Raw genomic sequence first — 18,846 nt, forward strand, 5'->3', positions numbered from 1 at the left:
ACACACACACTCTCACACTCACATACACACACTCACATACACACACACTCTCACACTCACATACACACACTCACATACACACACACAGCACACACACACTCTCACACTCACATACACACACACATACACACACACACTCTCACACTCACATACACACACACAGCACACACACATATACACACACATACACACACACAGCACACACACACTCTCTCTCACACTCACATACACACACTCACATACACACACACATACACACACACACTCTCACACTCACATACACACACTCACATACACACACAGCACACTCACATACACACACTCACATACACACATATACACACACAGCACACACACACTCACATACACACATACATATACACACAGCACACACTCACATACACACACACAGACACACACACACTCTCACACTCACATACACACACACATACACACACAGCACCAGCAGGGAGCAGGCCCTACCCTGCGAGTCTTCCGTCTTGAACACTCGGAAGAGCCTGGTGGCCAAGAAGCCAAACTCGCGCTCGCAGGCGTCCGAGAGGGTGGCGATCATCTCGGCCATGGACGTCTCCCCGCCGACGCTGGACAGGCGGTTGTAATCCGTGAACAGGAACCTGCCGGGAGGAAACGGCCTCAGCTCTCCCAGAAGCCCCTGCGCATCGCCTGTGTCAGGCCCCTGCCTGTCTGTGTCTCTTTCAGAAGATTGTTTTTAAAGTGAAGGAGGGAAAAGAACTCGAAGTCAGGCATCTTCTGCTTCGAACTCCTACGCACGTCTCTGTGGAAAGACCATTAACAAGCCACACACAGCCAAGGGACAGCAGCAGCTCCGGCTGAAGGCGGAGAGGAAGGGCCGTGAGGGCCCAGCGGCCCGCCCGCGGCAGGTCTCACGAGGCGACGAGAAGGCGGCACGCCATGAGGGTGCAGAGCGGCACTTCGGGAAGGTTCCTAAGCACCAACGGGGCGATTAGAACCAGAGGACACGTCCTAGTCCCTGAGAATTTAATGCCATTTAAAAACTCAGGCTCTAGCCCTAGCTGGTTTGGCTCAGTGGATAGAGCATTGGCCTGTGGACTGAAGGGTCCCAGGTTCGATTCCGGTCAGGGGCACATGCCGGGGTTGCGGGCTCGATCCCCTGTGGAGGACAGACAGGAGGCAGCCAATGAATGATTCTCTCTCATCATTGATGTTTCTATCTCCCCTCTTCCTTTCTCTCTGAAATCAATAAAAATATATATTAAAAAAATAAAATAAAAACTCAGGCTCTAGACCAGCGGTTCTCAATCTGTGGGTCGCGACCCCTTTGGCGGTCGAACGACCCTTTCACAGGGGTCGCCTAAGACCATCCTGCATATCAGATATTTACATGACGATTCATAACAGTAGCAACATGACAGTGATGAAGTAGCAACGAAAATAATGTTATGGTTGGGTCACAACATGAGGAGCTGTATTTAAAGGGCCAGAAGGTTGAGAACCACTGCTCTAGACTGTTTCATTTATAGCTTAAACCTCGACCAGAGACTTAAAGATAAGTCATAAAATACTCTATTCGAGTTGCTCTTTGAAGTAACGGAATTGCTTACATTTGAATTCCCTGGGTGAACAGTATGTCCGCACGTTCCCCTCCCTCCCTCCCTGAGTGCGCTCTCCTCCGCCAGCAGACAAGCCCGGCTTTCACGCCGTCTGGGGCCCCACTGCCCCGCACTGCACTCTGCTCTCCCTGAGGCTGTGTGAAGTGATCTCTCTTTTTAACGTGATACCATCTTGTTAGTTTAAAATGTGTCCTTTCCTGTAAAAATATTTCCCCCAATTACTTTATTCTACTCTGTAAGTTTTCTTTTCAACTTTTTATGTTTACATCCTTTTCTTAACAGACTCTCTTACCTGCAGGCTTATGTCTTCCTTCTTCTCATGTTACAGCTGCGACAGTTTGTGTGGTTTGGCCTGTTTTCATCTACAATTGCACATGTTTTACCTTAGTCACTGTGACGTCTTCCCTTCAGCGCATGTGGAATTCTCGTGCTCATTTCCATTGACTTCCTCCTGCTTCAGCTGTTTCCACTGCCTCCTGCTTCAGCTGTTTCCACTGCTTCCCCCGCAGCCCCGCCCGTGCCTGTGCCCCCTCGCACCTGTGCCCTCACACCTGTTCTCACCCCCCTGCATGTCTCCCCAGGCGTTTCCCACGTGACATTACTGATAACGTCAGGCAGGCAGGTAGCACGTGCCCACAGCGAGCTGCCCAGTCACAGCCGGCACAGGAGGTGCCAGGACCCAGCCCAGGGCCACGCTCTGTCCACAAGTGTCGCACGGACGGCAGTAGGTGTCACAGGGGAGGGGGCAGGCACAGATAAAACCTGCAAATCCAAGTTAAACGATTCTTCATGGGCAGGTTCTCTGACCTCTGATGTGCAGGAGGAGTGGGACACGGAGTGCTCCCAGTGTCCTTGGCCAGGCCGGCTGTTGGTTTTACTTCTGTAAAAGCTTCTGAAGCGGGCACTGAGAATGCGCATTACAAACTGGATTGTGCCTCGTCATGTTAAGTCACTGTCGCAGGGACCGACTCACCTCACGGGCAAAGCCTTCGTGGTCTGCTCGGGCAGCTCGGGCGGGTTCACAAACATCAGCTTGAGGAGCAGCTCCAAGTACCCGATGTGCCTGGCCAGCCTGGTGCTCAGCACCCAGGCCCAGTTCCAGCTCTCTCCTTCCCTCCGGCCACCGAAGTAAATGACGGCTGAAACACAGAGTTAAAATAATGACCACACCCCCAGGGCCAGGCAGCCCCTCCTCCCAGCAGCCAGACAGCAAGTCCGACGGCAGGCCCACGTAGCTCTTCCTGGTCCTGCCACTTTCTACCACTCCCCCACCCCCACCCCCCGGCTCCTCCATGCCTGAGCCTCCGCCACACACAGGAGGCATGAGCAGGGAACGTTAACAGCTGAAACACGACGTAAGCAAGACGATGCCTTCCACAGAAGCATGATCAGATCTCAGAGCAAACAACGTGGGGTTTGTCACTGTTTCCTTTCTTACAACTGCAGACACCCCAAGGACATGGGTTTTATATTTTTTCTTTGCTTTTATATAAAAATTACAACCATGATCAAAACGCTCAAGAACATGCCAGTGATACTATGAAGACTTATTTTCAAAACAAGATTTAAATACAAAGCGCTAACAAACATACACGTGGGTGAGTGCAGTAAACTAGGGTTCTGCTTCACTACTGACAAGCAGACTCTCGTTTTCAAAGCTGCTCCTGCCAGGCTGTGGGCATGGTCCTCTAGGCCAGCGGTTCTCAACCTGTGGGTCGTGACCCCTTTGGCGGTCGAATGACCCTTTCACAGGGGCCGCCTAAGACCATTCTGCATATCAGATATTTACATGACGATTCCTAACAGTAGCAACATGACAGTTATGAAGTAGCAACGAAAATAATGTTATGGTTGGGTCACAACATGAGGAACTGTATTAAAGGGCCAGAAGTTTGAGAACCACTGGGCTAGGCCAATTTACAAAGCAGCAAAAAGACCCATTTTCTAAGTGATTTATGAAATTCACTTAAAGGTCTTGAGAGAGAGGTGTAGACGATGTTTAGGTACAAGAGTCTTGACATTCTCCACGTCTCTGCAAACAGCAGCAGCGAAGACTTACTGAAGAATATGTACAGGAGCGCCAGGCAGCTCAGCGACACGGCTACTCCGAGGGTCAGGTCAACCGTGAAGGCGACCAGCAGGCCCAGGCCCCCGCAGAGCAGCAGCGTCAGGAACACGACCAGCCAGGAGAACTGGAAGAGAGGCTCGGTCTGCTGCCCCGCGAAGGTCTTCATTTCATCTGGGGAGTGAGCAGAAAGCTTTATTCCTGCTTTAAGAACCAACTCCTAACTTCACATCTATATATACAAAAGCCTAAGCCACCAGTGAGGCAGAACTGGTCGCTATGACGCGCACTGACCACCAGGGGGCAGATGCTCAGTGCAAGAGCTGCCCCCAGCCCACAGGCCCCAATTGCCGATGGAGCCTGCAGGCCAACCTTCTGGTCCCTCCCCGCACCGGGCCCCCGGCTGGGATGGGGAACCGGGGTGGGTGGCAGCAGATGTAGCCCCTTTCCCAGGGGGGCCGATGGCCAGCTCCCTCCTCAGGGCCGGCAGCCAACTTCCCAGTCCCTCCCCGATCAGCCCATCACCCGCCCGCCAAGGTGGTGGTCGGCCCCTACCCCCGGCCAGCAGGCCTCAATCGCCCAATCAGGCCTGGGCCCCAGGCTGGGACGGGGAACCGGCAGTGGGTGGCGGTGGACACGGGCGGAGGAGGGGGGAGGCGGGGAACTTGATTGGCCCTGATCACCGGCCAGCCCTAGGGACCCCACCCATACACGAATTTCGTGCACTGGGCCTCTAGTTGAAAAAAAACATTATGGGGCACTTACTAAGGCCCTAGATAAAATGTTGCTACTTAGCCACTTAACCAAGGTTCTCTTTGGATCAACATAAAAGTCCCATTCCCATGGAACCCCCAGCTTCCTGTGGAGATGCACCAGTCCCTGTCAGGCACTTCCTCCGTCAAGGTGGTGTTGATGGTTGTTTTTTGTGGTTTGTATTATACAAGCAACAAGGTGTTGCTGTAGGTGAACGGAAAACGACTCATACTTCGCTATGTGTCTTCACTAGTGACGCCTCCATTCACTCCTCTCTGAAACTGCTCCTCACCCCTCCTTCCAATCATATCTGAGAAGCGCAGTTCTCAAAGGTGTGCTGAGCCCAAATGAGCTTAAATAACTCATTCTTTCTACCAAACTCCACATGGATCCCCAAGTAAAACTCGGTTTTTCTTTTCTTCGCAAAAACGAAAACCACCAGCAAACCCTGGCTGTGTACGGACCCTCCAGCTTCTTGAGGAGGAAGGACTTGCCGCTGCCCCACTGCGCGTACAGCCCCACGCAGATGGGCGGCTGCATGGTCGGCTCGCTGAGGATGTCCGCCAGGGCGCTGCTGTACAGGTCGTAGCCCAGCATGTCGCCGTCCGTTTCCGTGGGCGACAAGTGTCCTGTAATTATAAACGCACCAGGGCCGTATGTGAGAGAGACACTAGAAGGAAACATCCATTCGTATCTATTGTTTATTGAATTAGGAAAAACTTAAATGTGTAAAGCAGGTTCTGATCCTCTTAAATACCACATTTTATAGACCTCAAGACCCCTACTGAGTGTAGGACGCACCATGACCACGTACAACCAAGAGAGAAAAATGCTGCCAATTGCGGCGTGATGCTTTCTACCCGCCAATGGAGGCGCGTTCTGATCTGCGATGCTGAATGCAGAGTGGGGTGCATTCGGGAACAATGTGATGTGTGACAGCTACACACAGAAAGCGACACAGCACTAGCGAAGACCACACCGACTCGGAGAAGAGACACTCGATGGTCCAGGCAGAAAGGCTCAATGACTCACAGACCTCAATTCTCCCCAAATCAGTCTATCACTTTAAGGCAATTCCAATCAAAATCCATGAGAAGATTTTAAAAACTGAAAAGCAAAGACATGTGGAAGTAGCTAAGAAACAATTTAAAGACACCAAAAGCAGGTGTCCATAGAGCTACAACTAAAACATCACAGAACTCACCCAGGAACTAACATAAACACTTCAAACCAGCGGGAAAGAATGATTTGGTGAGTGGTGGTAAGAAGTCAGACATCCATTTTAAAAAATAGAATTATAGCTCCATATACCTCATACCTTGTATAACAAAAATAAATTTCTGAAACATAAATAAATGTAAAAAGTAAAACCATAAAAATACTAGAGGAGTCTGGTGGGCATGGCTCAGTGGTTGAGCATCAACCTATGAACCAGGAGGTCATGGTTTGATTCCTGGTCAGAGCACATGCCCGGGTTGCGGGCTGGATCCCTGGCCCTGGTCGGGGCACGTACAGGAGGCAGCCAATGGGTGTGTCTCTCTCACATCAATGTTTCTCTCTGTCTCCCTCCCTCCCTTCCACTCTCTCTAAAAACCAATAAAATAGCCTCGAGTGAGGATTAACAACAACAACAAAGAAAATATAAACACAAATGCTCGAGTATTTAAATGAGGCGAAACTGGTATGTGTTTAGGTAAAGTGTCACTGAGAAGGTGGCGGCTGGCCCGAGCCTTGGAGAGAGAATTTTAACAAATAGAGGCAGCCGTGGGGATGGCGCGGGCAGACCTGGGTGGGCACACCACCAGCCGAGGCAGGGAAGTGTGGGTGCTCGCGCCACCCTCAGAAAACTGTGTGTTTTGATGAGCAGCACAAGGTACGCCTGGGGGGATGGTGGCGGGGAGATTTTTAGAAAAGGAGGCGAGATGTTGAGGCCTCACAGGCTGACTGATCGGCCTGAATGCGCGTCATTAGAAAGCTGCCCTGCGGTGCAGAAGAGCTGCGCCAGGGAGGAGCACTTGTCCACAGCAAAGTAACGACTTTATCGTCTCCATGAAGAGGCGGCGGCCTCTTCGTTCCCCAGGGAGGAGCAGGCGCAGGCGCAGTACTCACTGGCTCCGAATATCTGAGTCAAGATGCTCTTCTGGTGGCTGCAGTCGATGTTGTAGGGCGTCTCGCCCGCCTTGTTGGGCCGGTACAGCAGCCGGCCGTCCTTGGGGTTCCTCAGGAGCAGCTCCGCCAGCTTCCGGCTCCTCCCGCGGATGGCGATGTGCAGAGGGGTGTCTCCTTTCTGCAGAAGGCGCAGGGGAGGGGGCGGCGTGTCGTCACAGGGGTGCACACGGGAATACCCTCCCGCTGCTGTAAACGACTGCCAATCTGAGCTCTTCCTGTGTCAGACACCAGACCCAAGCCACGGGCACTTCTCTCTCCCACCCTCAGCAATGTCTTCCCTCGGTCCTTTCCTCGCCTCCCTCCAGACTGGCTTCTCCCGCAGCCTCTGAAAGAGGCCCTTGTCCTCCGCCCCCGAGTCACTAGGGAAAGCAGCAGCTCCTCCTGCCGCCCCTGCCGCCCACCCCCCGCCAGGGACCACTCCCGCCCAGGTGAGTAACCACCCTCCCACCAGCATTTGTATCCAGATGTCAGGGTCTTCCTCAGCCAGTGCACACCTGCTCCCGCCTCCTCCCCACAACCGCCCCGCTGCTGCCGCGTCCACCATGAAGAGGAGGGAGCAGGCGAGGTGCAGGGGCCCCTCCCCCAGGGGACACCATGCCATCTTCTCCGAGCCGTCCTCCTCCGGCCCCTTTGGAGTCTGCCCTGCTGGGCACCTGCAACAGCTCCCCACACCGGGAAGCTGGCAGGGCATGGGGCTCCCACCCAGGTGTCCCAGCAGGTGACCTCCCTGCACACACCCAACCAGCCCCCGAAGCCCAGGGCGCAGGCCAGCTGCCGGCCCCTCCCCACCGCCTGCCCCGCTCACCCTGTCCACGGCAGACACTTTTGCCCCTTTGTCCAGCAGCAGCTCTACCACCTCGATGTTCCGCATCTTGGTCGCCTTTATCAGCGGCGTCTCGCCGTCCTGCGGGCACAGAAGGAAGTGTGTCACCTTGACAGCTTCCCTCCGACATGCTAAGGTCACATGAACACATCTCCAAGAATTCGGGCATCGGCCTCCGGACCAGTCTATGTTCAATGTTCTCCAGGACACACAGCCGTAAAAACTAACACGCTTTTCCTATCACAACCCATCTTCTGTATCAGAATAATGTGCTATCACTCAGCCGAGCATGAGATGTGGCCCACGACCCCAGCTCCCTGCCCACACTGCGGCCGCCACCCCCAGCTCCCCCGCGACCTCGGACAGCGCCTCCACACTGCCCCAACTTTCCCTTCCTCCCTGAAACCAATAAAAATGTTTGTTTGTTTTTAAAAGGAAGATGATCAGGGAACCTTCCTGCCCTGTGCGCTGAGGTTGGCATCACTGTCTTAGAAAGATGCTTGTCCCCGTCCTTGGAGATGAAATGGGCTTGTCTCATGGGTGACTCCACACGACTGTGTTATTCATGAAGAATTATCACCATTTCACTCAAAAATTCCCAACACATCTTCCCCACGGAAAACTACTACACACATAGGCCGGATGCGTCACTGAAGTCGCATCCAGGGGACAGTCCACAGGGTTTGAGTAAAGCGGATGCAGGGCTGCTTTGGGCACCAACACCCACTCGAGGGGTCTTCGTAAGGAAAGGGTCTGCATCCCACACAACTCGGGCAGGAGCGAATTCTGGGGACGACCCGTCCACAGGTGGTCAATAGCGGACACTGCATTTTCTGAACGCATTTAACTAACGTAAGAAATGACACACTACGTTTCCCTGTGAGTTCACAGCTCCTGAAAGGACACAGTGCCCTCAATGTCACATGGACATTACTAGTAACATCGGTGTCATCCGGTGTCCAGCACACAGGACTGGCACTGGCTGGCGAGGGGACGGAGGGTCGGCCTACCTTTGTGCATATTTCCGTGTCGGGGTTGCACTGTAAGATGTCTCTCACCATGGTCGCGTTCCCTTTCTCAACAGCCCAGTACAGAGCAGTTTTATTGTCCTGTCAATAAAAACCAGCGATGGCTGCATGTGGGACGCATGCTCTAACATGCTCTTATACATACTAAGGGTCCTCGGGAACCTCCTGCCGACAGCAACGGGAGGGCTCACCCACAGCTGCGTGGCGGGAACACCAGGAACCCTCGCCGCACCCTAGACCGACCTGTGGGGTTTGTTATGAAGGGAGCCTGGGGAGCTTCTATTACTTGGCTCACGTGGTCGACAGGTCACGTGCATTTCTGTGCTGTGACCAGGCTTCGGGACCACGCGCTGGGCTCCAAGTCTTCAGGACCTGAGCTCCCCCCGTGGACAAGGGCCCTTGGCGTTCCCTCTGTCCAGTCTTTTCAAAGGGATGCATGAGGGTGCACTGCACAAGCCTCGGGCTACTGCTTCCGCCACGTTCAGCTTTCTTAACCCCGCCCCCGCCCAACCACCACCACGGGCCAATCTTGATCATTTTTTAAAATCCCATCTAGCTCAAAACCCAAAAATACATCAACATAGACCTTGAAGTGGAGCTAGAGATTTACTAGTTTGATTCAAAAATGGATTTGGATACAAGTGAATAAAGCAAAAATTGAGCGGAAACCAGAGTGTCCAACAACAAAATGAGCTAAAGCTCTGAAATATTGGATAAACCCACAAATTTAGGGATGTTTTACCTAAATTAATAACCTTTGGGCGAAGGCTGCCTTGGCAAAGCCCACAGGCACCACCAGTGCCCAGGAGAGGCAGGCGGACGGGGGAAGGAGAGGAGCGATGCAGCGGCGGGAAGGGGCGAAGCAGACAGACAGAGGGAAACATAAAGGAAGTAAAGACACTGCCATCTGCATAACACACTTCAGCGACGCCCAGTCTCAGTGCTCTCGGCTGCTCACTGCAGGACTGAGTATATTTCTCCATCAGTAACGGGTGCACTCAAACCCCGAGCTATTTTAACTCACTTCTCTCTAAAGCAAACCTGGCATCCACACAGGAATTCCCTAACAGCACCGTGGACGTGAGAGGCATTGTGAAGCATATCGGGGCTTCCAGCTGGCAGATGGCACGGTGATCAGCCAACCTGACAGCCCATCACACTCCGAGCCCACCACCCGCAGCCACACGTACCTGCCCTCGAATGTCGATGTCCGCGTACTTCTGGAGCAGCGCGCGGACGATTTCCACGTGGCCGCCTCTGACGGCGCCGATCAGCACGGTGTCCCCACTCTGCACAGACAGACCACAGGGGAATGAGCAGCAGACGAGCACGCTCTGCAGCAGGTCAGTACGTATAACGCAACCGCTTTTCCTGAAAATCCCGCGGCACAGAGGCCTCTCCCTGAAGGGAGGACTCTGAGGAACTAACCACCCCGAGAGAAGGCCCGCGTGCAGGAAGAACCTAGGGAGGCGGTGGGACACTGAGGTCGTCTCCCATCGACGTCACTAGGAGACCACAGGCACCCACCCTGTCGGGGATGTTCACGTAGGTGCCGGCATCCAGCAGATCCTGCACGATCTCCGTGTGCCCCTCCTTGGACGCGATCATCAGCGCCGTGTTGCCATCCTTGTCTGTCAAGTTCACATTTGGATTCCTCTTCAAGATTTCTTTTACTGACTGTGTGTAGCCTCCTTTTACAGCCACGATAAGTGCAGTCATTGAATTCTAAGCACAGAAACCAGCCCAAGAAATTAATATATACTAGAAAATATGATTTATGCCATAATAATACAATGATGTTTTCAAGAAGGTGGCCTATCACAGTTGTTTCTGACAATAAAGTGTCAACATAAATAACCAAAAACACACAAGTGCCAGGAGGCGTGTTTTCTATTTTTGAAAATCCATTCATCCCCCTGAGTCCACAGGACCCTGTGACCTTCAGTTCTTTCAGTGATGACCCGACAGTGGGCTCGTTCACAGTAAACAACCTCCTCACACAGGGAATGGAGTATAAAACAGTGGGTGGGGTGATTCAAATCAAACACATTCTAAACTCAACGATCCAAAGTAAGGCTTTCGACTTCAAACGAAGAAATGTTTATAACAAAATCTATGGGGGAAACTGAAAACAATGACTTAATAACTACAGAAAATTTCACTAAAAGTATATTCTTCTTTTTTACAGTGATCTAGAAACCTCATTTTCAAAAACTCTTATTTTAGAGGTTCTTAAAAAACTGCACATCTAGCTTATAACAATAAATCACCTAGCACACACTTTATGTGCATTAGCCATAGATCCTTAAGAGCAGAACTTGATGCACATGACACCTGTAATGTAACACACTGTCAGCATAACAGAAAGAGAACGCTTGTCTCCAAGTATCTCTGAGACCCGCAGGCGGTTTCTCCAGGTGCCGATAGGAGAACATCCTCTGAAAACGACAAGCACGTGTCACCGGTGGTGAGAACAGGGACGGTACGTACGGCGCCTTCTTGGTCCACGTCGGCGCCCATGGCCAGGAGGTGCCTCACACAGTCCAGGTGACCCTTTCGCGCCGCCCACACCAGAGGGGTGGTTCCGTACTGTGAAAGCAGTACACATTACAACCGTATCAGCGGGCGGCCGCAACGTGGATACACATCATGCTGAGTATTCTTAGATTACTGCCTACACCCTCATAATTCTAATTGTAGCTAAATCACATTTCCCCTTTTATTTCTCCAGGTTAGGTGATTAGCCGCTGCATGAAATACCTTTTAACCAACTTTATCTTTTATCATCAGTGACTGAATTTCCCATCATGAAGTCACACTCTGATTTCCACAAGCCCCACTGCTTCCATGGCTTGTGAAGCACAAGTTAAAGTGCAGCAGTGTGACTACAGGGGAAAACGGCAACAATCAAGTGCCAACCACGGTTCTAGTGACTTCACGTGTAACCCATGGAATCCTATCACGAGTGAGGACACGTGGCCATGTCGCATTTTCCCTGAGAAGCAGTGATGGGCTCACAGTCACAAAGCTAGTGATTAGGAGGTGGAGTTGGACCCTGAACCCACAGCCTGGCTCAGTCCGTGCTCTGACCCACACCCCGCCTCAGCTCTGCCCAGGAAGGTGAGCTGCAGCCTCGGACGGCACTCAACAGCACCTCCTGCTGGAACTCGATGCAAAAGGCATCAGACACAACTCATGCAGAACCAGCCCTGCTCTGCCTTGGGGGGCGCGGCGGCCAGAGCCAGGGCCGCCACCGGGACCGTCAGCTCGAGGAGCCCGCAGGTGCATGAGCCTCTGCCGACGGCGTCCCGGAGGATGCTGTGCCGTGGAAATGCCATCGTTCTGCACAGCCCACCGCAGTGCCAGGCACCTACGGCTACTGGGCACCTGAGCTGGGGCCAGTGTGACGATTTCATCTTATTTTAGTTGATCTGAGTCTAGGCAGCTATGTGGCCGGTGGCCACTGTGCAAACGGCACCTCTCTGGGTCCCATCAGACACCCCAGGAACCACAGCTACAAGCTGCAGCCCGGCTCTCCCTGGGGGCAGGGCCTCTGAGGGCAGCCTGGGCACCAGCGCCTCGGTGGGAGGAGCCTGCAGAGGGAGGGCAGTGGTCCAGGCCACCCCGTGGAGCAACCTTAGGGGCGGGAGAAGGAATACTGGAGGCACTTCCCCAGCTCACTCTTACATCTCTATTCCCCCGGAATTAAATTCCTTCTAGCTCCTCCTTTGCGGAGAACATTTTCTTCTGGCTAAGACGCCTTCCTAAGTCTACAAATCAACAATCTTCGACATCTTCAGAGACGCTATAACTGAGCGCTCCTCCTCTGAGCACTCTCTCCTTCCAGAGCGGACTATCCCAGACCACATGCTCCAAACCACCCTCCCCCCCAGCCAGGCCCTCACCCTCCTCAGCAGGGAACTCTCATTGGGAGGGTCCCTGACATGTGGCAACGTCCCTGCAGGGGGTACTCGGACCGCCTCAGCAAGTCTCCCCGCTTTTTCTCAAAGCCGGGCCCTCTCCCCAGGAAACCTAACCGCTCCGCGCGCACTATGGGCCCCATTTCCCTCGTTTCATCTAGAAACGTACGCAGTGACCTCCTCCCGCGTCCGCGCAGCCTCAGGAGACGGTGTGAAAACTTGTAAGTTACACTGAGTGACAGCACGTGGACGGGAGCTGAGGGGCCTGCTGGCCTACCTTGTCGGAGCAGTTGACCTTGGCGCCGTTCTGCAGCAGCAGCTGCACTATGTCTGCGTGGCCTCTGCCTGCTGCCCAGATGATGGGGTAGACACTGTACTGCTGGCGCACAGGCAGGCAGGCAGGTGGTGGACAGAGAGGGGAGGGAGGGAGAGAGGCAGGGAGAGAGGGAAGAAAAACCTTTAGGCAGATGCTACAGCACACATTTGCTAAGAAGAGTAAGTAATAAACGGAATAATATGAAGTAGTATTTTTAATATCAAATTACAGACCCTTCTCCACTTTAAAAACACACAGCACTCTAGCCTGACTGGCAGCTGAGAAGCACTCCACCTTAAATACGTCCCCTGGCCGCATTCATTTTAGTTTCAGCTCATTTGATCGGTTATCAGGCCAACAGGCAGGACTGACAGCAGGCGTGTGAAACTTTTCTTACATAAATAACCCTTCCACGAACTGGAATAAAAGTTCTTTGTTTCAACCTTATTGAGGTGTAGTGGACACAACTGTGAGAGAGTTGAAGTGTACATTAAATGATATACCATCAATAAAAGTTTCTTAATCTGCAATCTGAGATCAAGTCTCGCACAAGGTAGTAACGAATATATCGCCATCTATAAGACACAGAAAAATGTCTCTTTTCTTTAAAAAAAAAAAAAAATTTAGATTGAAATACAGGCCCACAGAACACCGGCCAGAGGACTCAGGGTTTCCGAACTCCTTCCGACATGTAGACGGTTGTAATTGACAGGGAAGCTCTAGGAGTCACCTTTTGTTGATACAAATTGAGAAGCAAGCTGAGCCTGAGAATGAGGTGCTCCTGCGCTGAGTCCCCCTCTTCATGCTTATCTTTAAGATCTGGGTCATCTGGGTCGCTCTGAAGCCTACAGTGCCCTCAGCTGCGGCCTTCCCCCGAGAACTGGCCACCCACCCTGCAGGTGGGCTTGAGCGCATGCTTACCAGACCAGTGACGTTGGGATTGGCTCCATGCGAGAGCAGCAACTCGACCACGTCGGTCCGGCCTTTATAACACGCCCACATCAGAGCTGTCCATCCTCCCTAAAAAGGGGCGGGGATAAAACTGTGGGTAGTCTCCACGCACAAACAGGCCAGTAATTATAGAGCTGAACATTCAGTCAAGTCTTACATACACCAATATTTAATCTGTAAAATGCCTGCTCAGAATTGTTTTAATATCATGCCCCACTTTAATTTATATAACGTCACCCTATGCCAGACTCTATGAGATAAAAATTTTATCTTGAGAAAACTATGTCCAAATTTGCCAAGTGAGAAGACTGGAACCGACCGCCTTCAGCAAGAGCTGCGGGTGGGCTACCATTGGAGGTGCTCGAGAGAAAGAACCCTCACTGGACTTCCTGACATCAGACCTGGAGGACTCCACCCGCAGGGAACGCCTCTCCTCACACAAGTCCCAGGACCACGCCTCCCCTCACAGGCAGCGGCGACTCCCACCGCCAGTCCATCCCAATACCAAGGGAGACACAGTCCTGTTTCCCCGATTTGTGGTGTTTTACACAAAGACCCTTTACATGTGAAAAGCTGTGATAATTACCTGGGGGGAATGAGAAGTATGGAGAACCTACAGGGCTTAGGAAATCATTTGTTACAGATCTTACTAAACCCTGCACATTCGCGCTGTGTGCTTACACTTCCTGACTCCCTTGCAGACACGGGTTCGGAACAGCCTGACTGCTTCACTGCTGGGGGAGCGGGGCCTGGGCCCGCCTTCAGTCTCATTCCCGAGCCACGTGCACTGAGAACAGTGACCCTCGGCCCACAGGATTGTTCCCAGAACAACGAACACAGCAGAAGTGCACGATGGTGGGAGGCTGCAGATTCTTAAAAACTCAGACCACCTACACGCTGAAGCATCATCAGCAAAGTAATGCCTGTTTCATAGATCAGGGCAGATCACCTCCTTTCTTTCTTCCATTATTAAAATGAACTTTCCAAAAGACTAAAAATTTTGCAGAATAAATAAGCCAAAAATGATCCCTTTCTTAACCTTTATGCTTTAAGCAGATGCCAAGAGCAAATAAGAGCTAATTAAGAATCATATCTTGTTAAGCTTATCATGTATAGATAGCATGTCTGAACACAATTACATGTTAAAAATAAGTTTATAAATGTCATTCTGAAAATTATGACTAAACAACTGAAACTATGTCCCTCTTAAAATTCCTCTTAAAGGAAACATTCTCTCATAAGTTCTAAAACACTGACATACTAAACGGTGGTGAGTATTTTAACAATATTTCAGAATTTTAAACTCTAAAATAAACTGGAGATGATGACTAAGGATATTCTAGAAGAGGCAGATATTATACGGCCTGGGTGTTAAACATCCTGAGGGTCATTTAATGACATCCTCAAAACAGCGTTGTGTCACCGCGCCCAAGCTCCCCGGGTCCGTCACCGATAACAGTCCGCGCCGAGGGCGAGGGAGCAGCGCCCGTACCATGTCGCGGTGCTCCAGGTTCCCCCCGCACTTCAGCAGCTCCTCCACCACGTGCAGGTGCCCTTCTTTGGAGGCCGATATAAGCGCTGTCCAGTTATCCTTGAACACAAGACACTACGTTACCGTTTCAAAACCAAAAATAACATTCAAAACGAGGAAAAAGCAGCCTGAAGACATGTGACTGTGCGACCAAAGGATCACGCCCGACTGCCATTTACCACTCGACTCTAACGTAACCCTGACCCTCAGCCGGGGGAAGGATCTGTCTGCCTGTATTACTACCATGCGCAGAAGTGCTTCCACAGCTGCTTGGTCAGTCTTTTCCCCAGACGTCTAATCACACCCCAGGCTTTCTAAAAAGGAGAGAAGATGACTAGCAAAACCTCAGAGCTAATCCTGTGCTAGCAGCCATCGCGCTAAATGAAATTAAAGACCGCAATGAGACTTAAGAACACACTCGCAAGCGGGCAAACTAAAGCGATCCCATGATGAGTTTAGAAACGATATGATAAAGAAATCACTTATTCTCCTTTATTTTCTTAAGTGAAGGCTACAAGTATCCTATCCTAACTTTTATTCATGAGTGTAATTTTTTTTTTATATATTTTATTGATTTTTTACAGAGAGGAAGGGAGAGGGATAGAGAGTTAGAAACATCGATGAGAGAGAAACATCGATCAGCCACCTCCTGCACATCTACTGGGGATGTGCCCCCACATGCCCTTGACCGGAATCGAACCTGGGACCTTTCAGTCCGCAGGCCGACGCTCTATCCACTGAGCCAAACCGGTTTCGGCTCATGAGTGTAATTTAATTCAAATGACCACTCAATAAAAATCATCAATTGAAAATAATCAATTAAAAAACAACAACACACAGATGTAACCCTAGCCAGTTTGGCTCAGTGGATAGAGCGTCAGCCTGCGGACTGAAAGGTCCTGGGTTTGATTCTGGTCAAGGGCACATGCTCAGGTTGTAGGCTCGATCCCCAGTAGGGGGTGTGCAGGAGGCAGTCAATCCATGATTCTCTCTCATCATTGATGTTTCTCTCTCTCTCTCCCTCTCCCTTCTTCTCTGAAATCAATAAAAATATAAAATAAAATGAAAAAAAAACAGATGTAGGTGTGTAAGTAACCCTAAACAATAATTCCTGGGAAACAGCAAGAGAAATGAGAGCCTCCTGGAACAGTGATCGACCGCTCAAAGTGGAGTCAGAAGGCACTGCATCTTCCTGGCTGTGGCCATGTAATGACACTGATAACAACAGACAGCATTAGGCGGCGTAACTGGTAACATGACTCATACATGGGTATGTTCTAGGCAGGCATTTGATTTCATGTGTGCGCTCCCTATTCACAGTGCCATCTACATAGAACAACATGAAGAGCTGAGACCTTTCATTCAAAGTAAAAACTTCTCTACCTTTTTAAAAATTAACTTAGCATTTTACTAGGCAAAGTTGATATGTAACTGATAGTATAATTGGTCACCCATTAGTTTAGAATCATTTCATCAAACAAACAGCCAAGTTAAGGAAAAGAAAGAGAGGCCCATGAGCGCCTTCCTTCAGGAGGTACCAAGTCTTCCAGGTTGCAGTTGGCTCCATTCTTGATCAGCTCCTTCACGATCTCCAGGTTGCCCTGCTCGGCGGCTATCATCAGCGGGGTCTGGCCGCACTGGGGACAGAAAGGACACGATCAGGTCCAGCGCTGTGCTTGACCGAGACGCCGTTAGCACCACGCTCTCTTTTTCACAGCGAGACGGCAAGCACTGCTTACAGGGTTTCTTTAATTTAGAAACACCTTTGAAGTCTTAAGTTTTCAATTTACTAACAATGTAAAAGTCAAAGAGAGAACAAAACCTTTTTTTACCACAGCATGACTAACCTGTTATCAGCACTGCAATTTCATTCAAAATCTATCAATACCATTAGCACCAGGCTCTGAAAGTAATCACCACAATGTAACAACAACCTTAGGGTACCAATGGGAACCGAATTCTCTCTACAATACAGTTACATTATGATACATGTACTATCAGGACTAAAGGGAGAAAGGTTCGCACATATACACATACATGTATATGTGAAAACTAAACTAACTTCTTCTGATCTTATCCACTGGCAAAAAAAATTATACTATATGAAAAATACAGTTTCAAGAAACAAAATTATTTTTATCATTATGTTTTATAAAACAAGTACATACTTTGCTTAAAAAAATTCATACAAAAAATCTATTAGCCCATAAAATGTTGCAGCTGTTCATGATGAAATAAGATTAACATTTTATTTATATCCCCAGTCTATTGTTGACTAGAAATATCTACTATAATGAAATGGTAAATGTATACTTCCCTGTCTTATTAAACAGAACAAATGACTATTTAACTCTCTCTTAAAGATACAGGGTCTTTAAAATCCCAAGGTGTGTGGCATGGACACCTCAGAAAGGTAATTGGGGCTCCATTCAAGGAAATATTTCAAAGTCCTAATTTTGTTTGGCTAATCTATTTATAGAAGCTCTCTGGAGCGTCCTACAAGCACGTTAGATTTTAGTAATCAAACTTCCTGAATATTGATTATTCCATCTGCAAAAAAGGCAATCATAAATCTAAATTCAATACATAATAATTTATGTAAGTTCAAATGCATTCCAAAAATATGGAACTGGAAGTACATTAACTATAAGAATTGTCCTTATTTTAAGTCAGTATCACCCAGGGAGTGATACTTTCTTACTCACTCGCCTCGACCCGTGCACACTGCCTGCACACGGGGCACCACACACACTGCCTGCACACGGGGTACCACACACGCTGCCTGCACACGGGGTACCACACACGCTGCCTGCACACGGGGCAGCACACGCTGCCTGCACACGGGGCATCACACACGCTGCCTGCACACGGGGCACCACACACGCTGCCTGCACACGGGGCACCACACACGCTGCCTGCACACGGGGCACCACACACGCTGCCTGCACACGGGGCACCACACACGCTGCCTGCACACGGGGCACCACACACGCTGCCTGCACACGGGGCATCACACACGCTGCCTGCACACGGGGCATCACACACGCTGCCTGCACACGGGGCACCACACACGCTGCCTGCACACGGGGCACCACACACACTGCCTGCACACGGGGCACCACGCATCCCTGTGAGGAGGAGCAGCGCCGCCCGTTCCCACCTCGTTTCTCTCGTCCACGTCTTTGCATTTCTCCAGAAGCGCCTTCAGGGCCGGGATGTTTTCCTCCTCCACATAATTGATCACACTCTGTGATATCAGAACCGACATGTTTGCAGAGGCTGCGGTTACCTCTATCCCAATACCTGCGGAAAGCAGAGATAAAATACACAGGGTTGCCCTAGCTGGTTTGGCTCAGTGGATAGAGCATCGACCTGCAGACTAAAGAGTCCCAGGTTTGATTCCGGTCAAAGGCACATGCCCGGGTTGCGGGCTCGATCCCCAGTGGGGGCCGTGCAGGAGGCAGCCGATCCATGATTCTCTCTCATCAATGATGTTTCTCTCTCTCTCTCCCCCTCTTCCTTCCTGACATTAATAAAAATAAAATGAATAAATAAAATATACAGGGTTTGTGATTAGAAAAACAGCGCCCCTTAGCTCGTACAGATCACCTTCCACTGGGCAGGACTGAAGGCAAGCGCCCAGCTCAGCGGGCGAAACGCCCGCTCTGTCTTTCCCA

At 50.7% G+C, this 18,846-nt stretch overlaps 1 protein-coding gene across 1 annotated transcript in view; it reads right to left on the minus strand.

Annotated features, from left to right (window-relative positions):
* Positions 1-18,497, minus strand: part of KIDINS220 (kinase D interacting substrate 220) — a 50,710-nt gene extending 32,213 nt beyond the window's left edge. Inside the window, exons 1-15 of the mRNA XM_023747162.1 lie at positions 18,330-18,497; positions 16,708-16,806; positions 15,131-15,229; positions 13,609-13,707; positions 12,649-12,750; positions 10,942-11,040; positions 9,979-10,176; positions 9,642-9,740; positions 8,434-8,532; positions 7,406-7,504; positions 6,541-6,718; positions 4,896-5,060; positions 3,673-3,852; positions 2,587-2,752; positions 416-635 (exon numbers count right to left, since the gene is read on the minus strand). Coding sequence (XP_023602930.1) covers positions 416-635; positions 2,587-2,752; positions 3,673-3,852; positions 4,896-5,060; positions 6,541-6,718; positions 7,406-7,504; positions 8,434-8,532; positions 9,642-9,740; positions 9,979-10,176; positions 10,942-11,040; positions 12,649-12,750; positions 13,609-13,707; positions 15,131-15,229; positions 16,708-16,806; positions 18,330-18,437 — 2,010 coding nt within the window. The 5' untranslated portion in view covers positions 18,438-18,497. The remainder of the gene's footprint in view (positions 1-415; positions 636-2,586; positions 2,753-3,672; positions 3,853-4,895; positions 5,061-6,540; positions 6,719-7,405; positions 7,505-8,433; positions 8,533-9,641; positions 9,741-9,978; positions 10,177-10,941; positions 11,041-12,648; positions 12,751-13,608; positions 13,708-15,130; positions 15,230-16,707; positions 16,807-18,329) is intronic.
* Positions 18,498-18,846: the final 349 nt, after the last annotated feature.

The sequence above is a fragment of the Myotis lucifugus genome, unplaced genomic scaffold (genome assembly GCF_000147115.1).
Source record: "Myotis lucifugus unplaced genomic scaffold, Myoluc2.0 scaffold_803, whole genome shotgun sequence".
Lineage (NCBI taxonomy): Eukaryota > Metazoa > Chordata > Mammalia > Chiroptera > Vespertilionidae > Myotis > Myotis lucifugus.